The 13,708-nt window shown below is 35.3% G+C and overlaps 1 protein-coding gene across 1 annotated transcript; it reads left to right on the forward strand.

Moving 5' to 3' along the window:
- The first annotated feature begins 5,497 nt into the window (after window positions 1–5,497).
- Window positions 5,498–10,689, forward strand: LOC137655288 (proline-rich protein HaeIII subfamily 1-like). The gene is made up of 3 exons (XM_068389174.1): window positions 5,498–5,643; window positions 8,487–8,600; window positions 10,158–10,689. The coding sequence occupies exons 1-3, from the start codon at window positions 5,498–5,500 to the stop codon at window positions 10,687–10,689; spliced, it is 792 nt and encodes a 263-aa protein (XP_068245275.1).
- The last annotated feature ends 3,019 nt before the right edge of the window (window positions 10,690–13,708 follow it).

Raw genomic sequence — 13,708 nt, forward strand, 5'->3', positions numbered from 1 at the left:
TAATATTAAAAAAAAACACGACGGTTTGTTTTTGGCCATTGTAAACGTAAAGAGTTATTGGTTAGACTTTCTCACGCTCCAAAGTGAGAAGATCCTTTTTTGATTGGATTCTTTACACCTGGCATCACGATCCCTTTTCAGCCTCCCTTACCATACATTCGGACACATAAACCCATTCTCCCTCCCTTATCTCTTTACCGAGGGCCATTATCTCATCTCCGTCTTATCGTTATCTTCTTTATCCCCTAACCATTCCCTTCGCATCTCCTTAACCTTGACCTCTGTGTCTTCCCCCATTATCCTCACACCATTCCTCAGACCTGCCCGGATGATCAACCGCTTCCCAGTTGCAAATTGCTTCGTCCGTTATCGACTCGAAAGACTGTATACGCCTCCCGTCCGAACGAAAAGGAACGATCGCTTCTCGTCCATTATACGCGGGCGTGCATGTAATTACAGCTCATAAATATCATCCAGCAAGGAATAGGTGGAATGGCTAAGTGTTGGCGAACAAGATGGACAATGGGACGGTGGAACGGATCGTGCGATGGAGAGTCTCCGCTTTGTCGTTTGGGCCTTGAGGGAATGTGAGGTTTTTTAGGGGGGTTGGGGGGAGGGGGTTGGGGTGGGGCTGAGGTTTTAGGCCGGGTTGGGGGTATAGGATGAATCTTTTTCGTTGCCTCCTATAATGTTTCTTGCGCCACCTCAATGCTATTGACGTTGTTGTTCATTTTGTGTTTTCGTTTTCTTTTCCTTTACTCTCTTCTGTACAACTTACTGAAGCATTTTATTTGTCCATTGTCTCTTATGCTTTACTTCTATGTTCGTAGTTTAATATAATCATTATAACATTCATCTGTATGGCAGTACTTTTACATTTCTCGTATTTCTTTGTATTTTTGTTATCTTCAATTTGTGACAATTCCTTCCTTCTGTTTGTCGTCTTTGATCTTTATCCTTCTAAAATGTTCACATTTTCATATAATTCTCTTTCGAGGCTTTTGGAAACTATAAAAATCTCAGTTCTCATTCATCATAAACTAGATCTGATCCACCTCTTAGAATATTTCCTTTCTAATTCGGTATCGTATTAATATATCTATGAAAATGGAAATATCAACTACAATGGCAATCTAACCAACCATAAAATTTGATAGCATGGTTTGTTGGAGCCACTGCAGGCATTGTTTCGGCTAAGAGGCAAAGGTTCGAATCTTTGCCCAGCCAGAAGCTGTTATAAAGGAATTTCCAGTGGGATATATATTCCCAACGTAGAATTCGATATTGATTGCCATTGTGGTTGATATTTATATTGATTAAAAATCACTAGTATTAGTGATATATACTCATATATGACAATATATATATATATATATATATATACAGTATATATATATATATATATATATTATATATATATATGTATATATATATACATACACACACACACACATATATATATATATATATATAAGTAAATATATATATATATATATATAGATATATATATATACATATATATTATATATATATATATATATATGTATATTTATATGTATATACAAACTCATATATATATATATATATATATAATATAATATATATATATATATATATAATATATATATATATATATATGTATATATATATATATATATATATGTATATGTATATATATACATATATGTATATTATATATATATATATACTAAATTTACCAGTAGGGCTTCGTCCTTTGTGTTTGTTTCTCTAGTTTTATTCAAAACCCAGCTTATCTGATAAAGTCCGTTGATCCTCCATCTTTTTAAACTTTATTTTTGATTTACATTACTACAAAAAAGAAGCACTAAATAGCTTTTTGTAGTAAGATATATACAATATATACAAATATATTGTTCTTTTTTCTTTCATGAACGCTTTATGATGAGCTCAGAGTAAATGGAATATGTTGTATGTAGCATAAAACAGCTTTGAAAAGAATAATGGCTTGGATTGACATGGCTGATGTATTGAATCATTTTGTGGGGAAAAGTGTATTGTAACTGGCATTACGAAATTGGATTGTCCATTACAATAGAAGAGTCAATTCTATATTGTTATTTTCATCGTTTTGTTACTTTTAAAACTTCGATATCGTGCAAAACTTACTATTATGATTTCCAAACATTTCCATTAACGTGTTTACTAATTTCTCTTTCTCGTCAATCGTGCAAAACATAAGAAGCAAACTTGCCAAACAGTCTCGAAAACAGCAACGAAGAACAAACGAGTAATTCTCAGGCTACGTTTCGCCTCTCACAAGAGACGTTGGCGTTTCTTAATAGCTGTTTGTGATGTGGCAGGGTGATAAGGGAGGCTCTGTCAAATGCCTTACACACGATTACGAGAAGGGGACTTGTCTCCTTCTCACCCCCCCCCTCTTATATCTCCATTCCTCTACTCTAGCATTCCCCTAGGATTGCCGGGCAGAGCTGTTTGGACTGTTCGCTAATTTAGGGTTAGATTAAGTACATCTCTCTATTTTGTTTGAAAGACCCCATTACGATTACTACGTTGAGAGACTTACTATTAACATATTATTACTAGGTAAGTTACAAGCCTTGTTGGAAAAGCGGGATGCAATAATCCCAAAGTCTCTATTGAGGATTGGGAAACGAGGGAAACAGATAGTATGCCTAAGTGCACCCTCAAGAAGAGAACTCTAACCCAAGAGATAATGGCACTACCTAAGACTAGAAAACAATAGTTTGATTTTTGGAGTGTCCTCCGAGAAGATCTACTCACCATAATAAAGGTATCTACTACCATCACCAAGCGGAAAGTAGCCACTGAGCAGTTACAGTACAGTAGTTAATACCTTCTTTGGTTCTGTTAGTGTTGTCAGGGCTCTGAGGGAAAGAGAAAAATGTGTAAAAAATAGGGCAGATTATTTGGTGAATGTGTAGGCATAGGAAAAATGAGCCGTATTCAAAGAGGGGGTCCAATGCAAATATATGTATATGCATATATATATGCATATATATATATATATATATGTGTGTGTGTGTATATACATACATATATATATATATATATATATGTGTGTGTGTGTGTGTATATACATACATATATATATATATATATATACAAACACATACACACATACATATATATATATATATATAGCAAAAATATATGGATTCAGCTGAAATTGTTATAAAAAATAGGGAAAAACTTCGACTGAATATATGAAAAAGCCTTTATCTGTCAGGGACTCTCCTCAACACTCACTCGGTGGGAGATAACGAAGATAACCAAGATAACCTGGATATATAATAACTCTTATATCGTTGAAACGAAAACGCAGATACGTTTTATGAAAAAAAATATAAAATTTTCAATTGCTATTTGGATAAAGAATGGAAATAGATATGAAAAGATATTTACTTGAAATGTAGCGTAGACTAAAATATTGCTTCAAGATAAATCATATTCAGATGGGTTTAGATAAATATTTTTACGGGGATTGAAGTTGCCTGCAGATCTCCTGCTTTCAAAAACTGTTATCTTTAAATTCTTATGTATGAAATAAGACGATTTTTTTCCCTTTAATAACACATATTTCACTCATTATTGTCTTAAATATGGCAAACAATTGCTACAAGATGAAAAGTAAATTCACCTTTAAAGGTTTTAAAGGCCGCTCATGAATTGCAGAGGCAAGGGACAGTGACATAACCCTATCAAGCATGACAATGCACTAGACACTGACCCTATATACATATGATCAGCTCCCAAACCCACTCCAGCCAATGTAGGACCAAGGAGGGCCAGGCAATAGCTGCTGATGACTCAGCAGATAGATCTATTGGCTCCCCCAAACCCTCCATTCTTAGCTCACAAGGATGGTGAGGTTGCAACGACCATAAGGAACTAACGAGTTTGAGCAGGACTCAAGCCCCAGTCTGGCTATCACTAGACAAGGACGCTGCCACCAGACCGCCACAATTGCAATTCATTCTTAACATATTATGTGAGCAAAGAGGCAGATATTATTTCTCTTTCATAGTTCATATCTCACTTTATGAGTGGATATACCTTCACGTGGAGAAAGGGTTTGCGAAACGCCATGATCAGCACAGCTTTACTATACAGGGACACTCATAATAGGTTGGTTTGCTGTGAGCGGTCAGATTAAAGTCTCCTACTATCACCGATCCGTAGTTGCCAGCGTGATGATGAAAATGGCCGAACCCCAGACATGATCAACACTTGTCTTAGGCCCCTTGTCCTTGAACGATCTAGAAACGGCTGCATTTGTTGTTGTTGTTGTTGTATGGGACTGTTTAAATAAGGCGTCATAGGCTAGCAGCATTCTGTTTTTCAGCTAGAATAACAGCTTAGCACGTAATAGAAATTAAAAAATAAGGGTAATAAGAAATAGTAATTATGCTATTTCCTGTCATTCATTGTTGTCATCGTGAAAGAAAAAGGACTGGAGTCTCGGAGTCCTACCAAAAGCTCCTTGGGCCATATTCCAGCGCTGTATTAACTGTCTCACATGCCATGTGAATTCCTGAATCTGCTTCCTGTTTAGAAATAACTAGAAATGGAAGATCAGATATTTATGGTTGATATTACACTAGACCAAATAGTATAAAGTTTAGTCAGTTGTTCAAAGTAGGAAGTAAGAGAGAATTGTGCAATATAGCAAAATGTGTAAAAATAATAATGGAGCAGTTTTAGTTATATATTATTAGTTTTCTCTAGTCTTCCTAACCGGGTAGATGAATCAGTAAAACTTCAAAAGTTCAAAGTTGCAGGAAATGTTTTGATGTTGAACAGGCTGACATAAGCCTTTATATAGTTTATTTATGACATATCTGTTTTGACGTTGTTACTGTTTGTAGAATGATTTATTATTAATTTTTTCTCATCATTTATTTATTTCCTTATTTCCTTTCCTCACTGGGCTATTTTTTCCTATTGGAGCCCTTGGGAGTATAGCATCTTGCTTTTCCAACTAGGATTGTAGCTTAATAATAATAATAATAATAATAATAATAATAATAATAATAATAATAATAATAATATGGGATAAGGTCCTCATAATGTATGGCATATATGGGTATACAGATATTTGTATAGGATTGTATAGATATGTGAATAAAAGTAGTTTTGCTTCTGTTTACTGCCATCTTGCACTATTATTGCAAGTCAAATTGTAATTTTGTATATTTTGTAATGTACTCTCATACACCGAGAGGGGTCGCTAGAGTTAATAAAATCCTTAAAAAAATCCCTAATCCTTAATCCTGTGAAGAATATATGGATGTGGGTATATTATTTTATTGCATGCTTAAAGTAGGGGTTAACGACGTACAAGAACAGACTGATAAAAACCAGGTGATTTTATCCAGGATTTTGCTATTATGTGATGTGTAGATAAGTACGCACACTTAAGGTTTAAAGGTCACTCATCAATGGCAGAGGTAAGGGACAGTGACAATATTCTAACATGACAACTCTATGGAGACTGACCAATGCTAGGACCAGGGAGGACCAGGCAATGACTGCTAATGACTTAGCAGGTAGATCTAGAGTCTCCCCCAAAACCCCCATCCTCAGCTCACAAGATTGCGAGATTGCAGACACTGAAAGAAAGTATCGGTCTTGAGCGGGCCTCGAACCTCAGTCCAGCTGAACGTCAGACAGAGACGTTTTCGATAGGCTTATATTGAACCGAATTTGAGAGTTTAGGTCATATAGATCAGTGCTGAGGTCTGGGAGGCCATTCAACACCCAAGGACAACTAGAGAAAAAACCCAATGATGCAAGAGGTTAGACATGAAAATTGAAGAAAGGTTGAAGGAATGGAAGTATAGTAGAAGGCTAAAAAGTTAGTACAGTTTTGGACCAAAAATTACAGCAAAGAACCAGAAGTAATGCCTACAGTGCAAAGCGTAAGATGCACTGACGGGGCTACCCCTATGTGACAGAGAGAAGACAATTGTGGTCCTCAAGTAATGAAATAAAGTTCGAAAGTGGTGTATTTAGAAAGAGAGAATCGAGTGGGAAGATCCACTTATTGGTACGTGGCCATTTAGAAGTTTCTCAGGAGAAATAAGTTTATACAATTGTTATGACTTTATCTGAAAGTCATCGTTTTATTAATGTTCTTTGGACGTGGCCATCATAATTTTCTTGCGTGTAAATTATGATGGAATTATTTATTATCGAATCACTGATTTTTTTTTTAACAAGTCAATGTATTTGTTTTGCTCCTCGTGGTAAGAAATTTGGCTTTCATATCTTCTCTTCGTTTCTGTTCTACTCCGATATGAAATATGAATTGGAAACGATAACAGAGAATTTATAAGATTCCTTCAATCAAAGAACACAGTTGAAAAATTGCTATAAAAAAACAATGAAAGTCCTGGAATAAATGTTGCCAGGTATTTACCGTTTCAAAAACGGATATATTGAAGTAAAGCAGTGATATTACGGTCATCAACTCGTGAAGGATAATAACAAAGTATGGTAAAATTACGGTCGCCTGTATTTTACTGATATACGGCAGAGAACAATATATTTTTACGGAAAACTTCCGATTAAAATTACGGTTTTTTTTTTTTTTTTTTTATAAGGGTGCAGCAGCAATTATTTAACTCTAGATTAGCAAGCTTACGGAGGGAATGAGTGAGAACCTTTTAGTCACATAAGCAAAAGGATATATTTTCCAGAATGGCTTAAACACAAAATCCTAGTCACCAAGGACAACTACTTAGATGATTTGTGGCAACAATTGAGATGCTTACCTTTACTAACTTTAATTAAACGCAGCTTCAAAACCCGACTGCCCCCCTCGCACTCCCAAAAGAGATGTTGGCTTACCGCTCCCTTCCCGGAGGGTTTAATAATTAAACCATCCAGGACGGAAAAGGAATTAAACTTTAATTCCTTTGCCAAACGTGGAAGATTTATGAAGACTCGGGCAATAGCTGCCAACCTTCGGTGCATTCAGGAACCTTATTTTCAGGGAGATAAAAAAGCCTAGAGTTTATGTTTTAGCTTAATCCGTATGCTTTGAGGATGAATGATAGAGAAATGAATGTGACTATCCATCCATATCTATGAAGCTGGTCAATAAGATCTATCTAAAGGTTGCTTGTATCTATTCTTCTTCTTCTTTCCTACAGTTATCCTTAGTCTTTTCACTGTCTTGGATTAGAGTTCTCTTGCTTGAGGGTACACTCGAGCACACTATTCTATCTTGTTTCTCTTCCCCTTAATATTTTGAAGTTTTTATTCGCTTGTATTTTGAAGTTTTTTATAGTTTATATATGAAAGCTTTATTCTAATGTTATTATTGTCCTTAAACTTTTCTTGTAGTTTATATCCTTGTTTCCTTTCCTCACTGGGGTATTTTTCCTGTTGGAGCCCTTGGGCTTATAGTATCCTGCTTTTCCAACTAGGGCTGTAGCTTAACAAGTAATGATAATAATAATAATAATAATAATAATAATAATAATAATAATAATAATAAAGGATCGGTTGACCGATGCACCCTCTGCATTGCCTTCTATCAAAGGCATCCTCTTCCTCTGCTTGTATCTGATGCTTATGAAATGACTCATTGGAAAATATATTATTTGGAGCTAAAGTCTTTGTATACATTAAAGACTAGGTAATGGAATGATAGAAATAAGTATTTGGGCATAACAAATATTAATATTTCCCATTCTTTTTATGTTTTGTGTCAAATTCACCCAATCCCCCCAAAAAATGTCGATGAGATGCAAAAAGAAAGAAAGAAAGAAAGAAAGAAAGAAAGAAAAAAAAACAAAAACAAAAAACAAGTAGATATCATAGCTTATTAAAATAATCATAGTGACAAGGATTTTAGTTAAAATATCTATATGCAAGTTTCCATAGTAAACCGCTGGGTTTGATAAATACTATGATCTTTGTAGCTGTACGAAGATTTACGAATAGTTTCTAGTTTTCTTAAAACATTAAACATTTCCCTTCCAATATCGTGAAAAAGATATCTTGAAATTGATGATTACACAAAGCATCAACACATATTCAGAAGCTCTATATGCTGAGAAGAACCCGAAAAAAGTAACCTTTACACCGTTAATTTTGAAAGGGAAGCAATTCATTTTCGAAATGGTTAACCTGACCAGTTTTTTCTCATTAAGGTTCATTACTTTCTTTGCGTGTTTTTTAATTTAATTATCTGTTCCAAAACAGTGGGATACTATATGAGTGATAATGCTGATAACAATGACAATAATGGAAATAATAACAACAACAACAACAACTACAACAACAGCAATGATAATAATAATGAAGACTAACACTAATTATAATAGAAATAACAATTTACAAAATCTCCCTCGCATCTATTTGCAGGCAAAGCCGTCCTCACCTCCTCTGCGTGTTTGTAAGTCATCTATATCTGAGGAAGATTTATTTAAGGTGATTTAACTGCGCTGTTCCAGCCCACGGGACAAAGGCCCGGCTATCAGGATGATGGAGGTTGGAGAGCCCAGTACAGGTACTTACAATCGATCGTCCCTGCGTCTCTGCGAACAACAGGCCCCACCAGTGCTTTGGTTTGTTCTCTGAGGTTGTTAAGTGGGGGTGATGGTGACGTTTATGTAAACGTTTGCTGCTCTGAAACGTTTGAGGATTCTTGAATGCCTTGCTTGTCAAACGGTTTTGTCATCATGCGATCTTATGGAAATGAAGTTGCAAATTTATTTTTCTCTTTGTCTCTTTTGCGATCTTTTGAAAGTGGAATAGCAAATTTTGCTCTCTCTCTCTCTCTCTCTCTCTCTCTCTCTCTCTCTCTCTCTCTCTCTCTCTCTCTCTCTCCTCTCTCTCTCTCTTCGTCTTACGATCTTTTGAATAGGAATTAGCAAATTCTCTCTCTCTCTCTCTCTCTCTCTCTCTCTCTCTCTCTCTCTCTCTCTCTCTCTCTCTCTCTCTCTCTCTCTCTCTCTCTCCTTCTTTTCATCTTACGATCTTTTGAATAGGAATTAGCAAATTCTCTCTCTCTCTCTCTCTCTCTCTCTCTCTCTCTCTCTCTCTCTCTCTCTCTCTCTCTCTCTCTCTCTCTCTCTCTCTCTCCTTCTTTTCATCTTACGATCTTTTGAATAGGAATTAGCAAATTCTCTCTCTCTCTCTCTCTCTCTCTCTCTCTCTCTCTCTCTCTCTCTCTCTCTCTCTCTCTCTCTCTCTCTCTCTCTCTCTTCGTCTTACGATCTTTTGAATAGGAATTAGCAAATTCTCTCTCTCTCTCTCTCTCTCTCTCTCTCTCTCTCTCTCTCTCTCTCTCTCTCTCTCTCTCTCTCTCTCTTTCTTTTCATCTTACGATCTTTTGAATAGGAATTAGCAAATTCTCTCTCTCTCTCTCTCTCTCTCTCTCTCTCTCTCTCTCTCTCTCTCTCTCTCTCTCTCTCTCTCTCTCTCTCCCCCCTACAGATATCCAGACAAAATAAGCTCTTTTCGTAACAAAAATGTCTCAATTTTAGAGAAAAAAATTTATCTTTCTATAAAGTTAACACCAGAGTTTAATAAATTGGCACGATTTTTTCTTATATATTACTAAGCTTTAATTGTGTAAAATTTTATGTAACATCTAGCTAATAAGGCTTCAACAACAATTTCTTTCTTTCCTATTTGTCTTTAAGATTCAATACCTCTCTCTTCCTTTACGTAATAACGTTACATATATTTAAAACGTCACGCAAATTTTACATAAAATCAGTGTAATTTTCATATACATTTCCTCATAAGAAAAAGCTAAGCAACGAAATATTATTAAGATAAATACGTACAATTATTATAATTACATTCCAAATGTGTTATCATTCAAGTATGAAATATTAAAAAGGTCATCAAGTCAAACTTCTTTAGAACAGACTCCCATAAAAGGCTAACCTCTTTAGAATAGAATCCCACAGGCGAACGAGGACATAAAATGCTAAATATAAGACTCAGTAAACCATGGTCGAAATGAATAATAGATAAATAAATGCAGGAATAAAAAAATCGTCCCCTCCCCAAGGTCCCCAGGTCATCCCCTCCCCAAGGTCCCCAAGTCATCCCCTCCCCCAGGTCCCCAAGTCATCTCCTCCCCAAGGTCCCTAAGTCACCTCCTCCCGAAGGTCCCCAGGTCAGACCCCCAAGTCATCCCCTCCCCAAGGCCCTCAAGTCATCCCCTTCCCAAGGTCCCCAGGTCATTCCCACCCCAAGGTCTCCAAGTCATCCCTTCCCCCAGGTCCCCCAGTCATCCCCTTCCCAAGACTCGCAAGTCATCCCTTCCCTAAGATCCCCAAGTCATTCCCTCCCCAAGGTCCCCAAGTCATCCCTTCCCAAGGTCCCAAGGTCATCCCCTCCCCCAGGTCCCCAAGTCATCCCCTCTCCCAGGTCCCCAAGTCATCTCCTCCCGAAGGTCTCCAGGTCAGACCCCCAAGTCATCCCCTCCCCAAGGTCCTCAAGTCATCCCCTCCCCAAGGTCCCCAGGTCATTCCCACCCCAAGGTCTCCAAGTCATCCCCTCCCCAAGGTCCCCAAGTCATCCCCTTCCCAAGATTCCCAAGGCATCCCTTCCCTAAGGTCCCCAAGTCATTCCCTCCCCAAGGTCCCCAAGTCATCCCTTCCCAAGGTCCCCAGGTCATCCCTTCCCCCAGGTCCCTAAGTCATCCCCTCCCCAAGGTCCCACAGTCATCCCCTCCCCAAGGTCTCCAAGTCATCCCCTCCCAAGACCCCCAAGTCATCCCCTCCCCAAGGTCCCCGAGTCATCCCTCCCCAAGGTCCCTAGTACTTCACATCAACAGGCTATTTACCCTTCTTCTTTTGGGACATGAATTCGTGTAGTACTTTGAGCTGGAGGCAGAGGAGTCGGTTTGGGGAGAGGTAGTGAGCGAGTAAGAGTGAGAGGGTGAGAGTGAGAGGGTCGTGAGAGGGCGAAGGAGAGGGAGAGGATGAAGGTCTCCCAGGAGTTCTTGGTCCGAGTTGAACGGGAGAGGTTTATGCGATCATAAACTCCATTGCAGATGGGAGGGATTTTACTGGGATAAGTTCGGAGGTATACAGTACAGGTGAAGCCAGGACCCACCGTAAGGGTCCTGGGTGAAGCCTTAAAGGGTGGTCAGTCACTTCGTTCCCCCTTTCCGATTCACTTGTACCTCCCCCCCCCCCATGAGGACTAAGAGTGATTGGAATAGGGCACAGAGACCAAAACAAATTGTCTTATTTTTGTAACTTTTCTTCTTTTGTAATTTTCTGAACTGATAAAAAGTGTTCAGCAAAACAATGAGAGATTAACTAAAATTCTTTTGAAAAAAAGACTTCTGTAAATATCAGGAAAAAAATGTTTAAGATTTGCTTTTTTACTAGTGTTCGCTATCAGTCAGAGATGACTGTTAGGTATTTAGAAAGATATGGACACACGCCCACCCATGCAGATTCAGCCCCTCCCACCCTCTCTCACCAGGCCATGACTACTCCCTCTCAACTCCTACCGTAGGATCGAGGTTAGACCGAATAGTTATACGCCTGGCGATGCCTGTGATAGTTACAGGAAAATATATATATATATATATATATATATATATATATATATATATATATATATATATATATACATATATATATATATATATATATATATATATATATATATATATATATATATGTATATATATATATATATATATATATATATATATATATATATATATATATATATATATATATATATATATATATATATATATATATATATATATATATATATATATATATATATATATATATATATATATATTTAAATAAGCCATATATATTTTAAGTACAAAATACCTGAATTCGACAGGTATAAGTACAGAAGAATTGTCATTGACTTTTATCTTTCTTCGTGGCCAAGTGGGTTAGTCACTGTCTGTACAAGCTTGCCGACCAGGGTTCGATTCCCGGCCGGAGCCAAGCTCTTGTCTTTGTGTGATTTCGCCTGGGGCTCTGATCCCGAGGTCGTTAAGAGAATCCAGACATTAATGTATCAAAAATATATATGGCTTATTTGAATATGAAAAACACGTAAAAATGTGCAAAATTTATCATTAATTGAATGCCAAGTAACAAACTACCAATTAGCTACGATGGTGAAGATGGGTTGATTTCAATTCTAAGTACAAAATACCTGAATTCGACAGGTATAAGTACAGAAGAATTGTCATTGACTTTTATCTTTTTTCGTGGCCAAGTGGGTTAGTCACTGTCTGTACAAGCTTGCCGACCAGGGTTCGATTCCCGGCCGGAGCCAAGCTCTTGTCTTTGTGTGATTTCGCCTGGGGCTCTGATCCCGAGGTCGTTTAAAGAATCCAGACATTAATGTATCAAAAATATACATGGCTTATTTGAATATGAAAAACACGTAAAAATGTGCAAAATTTATCATATATATATGAATATATATATATATATATATATATATATATATATATATATATATATATATATATATATATATATATATATATATATATATATATATATATATATATATATATATATGTATATATATATATATATATATATATATATATATATATATATATATATATATATATATATTTACTTATATATTCATATATATATATATATATATATATATATATATATATATATATATATATATATATATATATATATATATATATATATATATATACAAACACTTGTTCTTCATTATATAGGGGAGATTATGAATTTGAAATTAATTAAATCTCAATCTGAACTAAACAGGACTCCCTTGATGAAATAGGAAATTGTGATTTGTTAACATATGCTTGATGTGTCTTTACATCAACTAGAGGGACTATATCACACCCCCAGTTCTGTAGAGTTAGGTAGTGCCATAGCCTCTATACCATGGACTTCCACTGTCTTGGGGTAGAGTTCTCTTGCTTGAGGGTACACTCGGGCACACTATTCTATTTCATTTCTCTTCCTTTTGTTTTGTTAAGGATTTTATAGTTTATATAGATGTTTATTTTATTGTTGTTACTGTTCTTAAAATATTTTATTTTTTGTTGTTTCCTTTCCTCACTGGGCAACTTTAATTGTTGGACCCCCTGAGCTTGTAACCTCCTGCTTTTCCGACTAGGGTTGTAGCTTAGCAAGTAATAATAATAATAACAACAACAATAATAATAATAATAATAATAATAATAATAATAATAATAATAATAATAATAATAATAATAATAATAATAATAATAATAATAATAATAAGTATTTCCAACTATGGTTGTAGCTTAACAAGTAATAATAATAATAATAATAATAATAATAATAATAATAATAATAATAATAATAATAATAATAATAATGTATTTACAACGAGATTTGTAGCTTAGCAAGTAATAATAATAATAATAATAATAATAATAATAATAATAATAATAATAATAATAATAATAATAATAATAATAAGGTATTTCCAACTAGGTTTGTAGCTTAACAAGTAATAATAATAATAATAATAATAATAATAATAATAATAATAATAATAATAATAATAATAATAATAATAATAATAAGGTATTTCCAACTAATGTTGTAGCTTAGCAAGTAATAATAATAATAATAATAATAATAATAATAATAATAATAATAATAATAATAATAATAATAATAATAATAATAAGGTATTT

This window comes from Palaemon carinicauda, chromosome 16, assembly GCF_036898095.1.
Source record: "Palaemon carinicauda isolate YSFRI2023 chromosome 16, ASM3689809v2, whole genome shotgun sequence".
NCBI classification, from domain to species: Eukaryota; Metazoa; Arthropoda; class Malacostraca; order Decapoda; family Palaemonidae; genus Palaemon; species Palaemon carinicauda.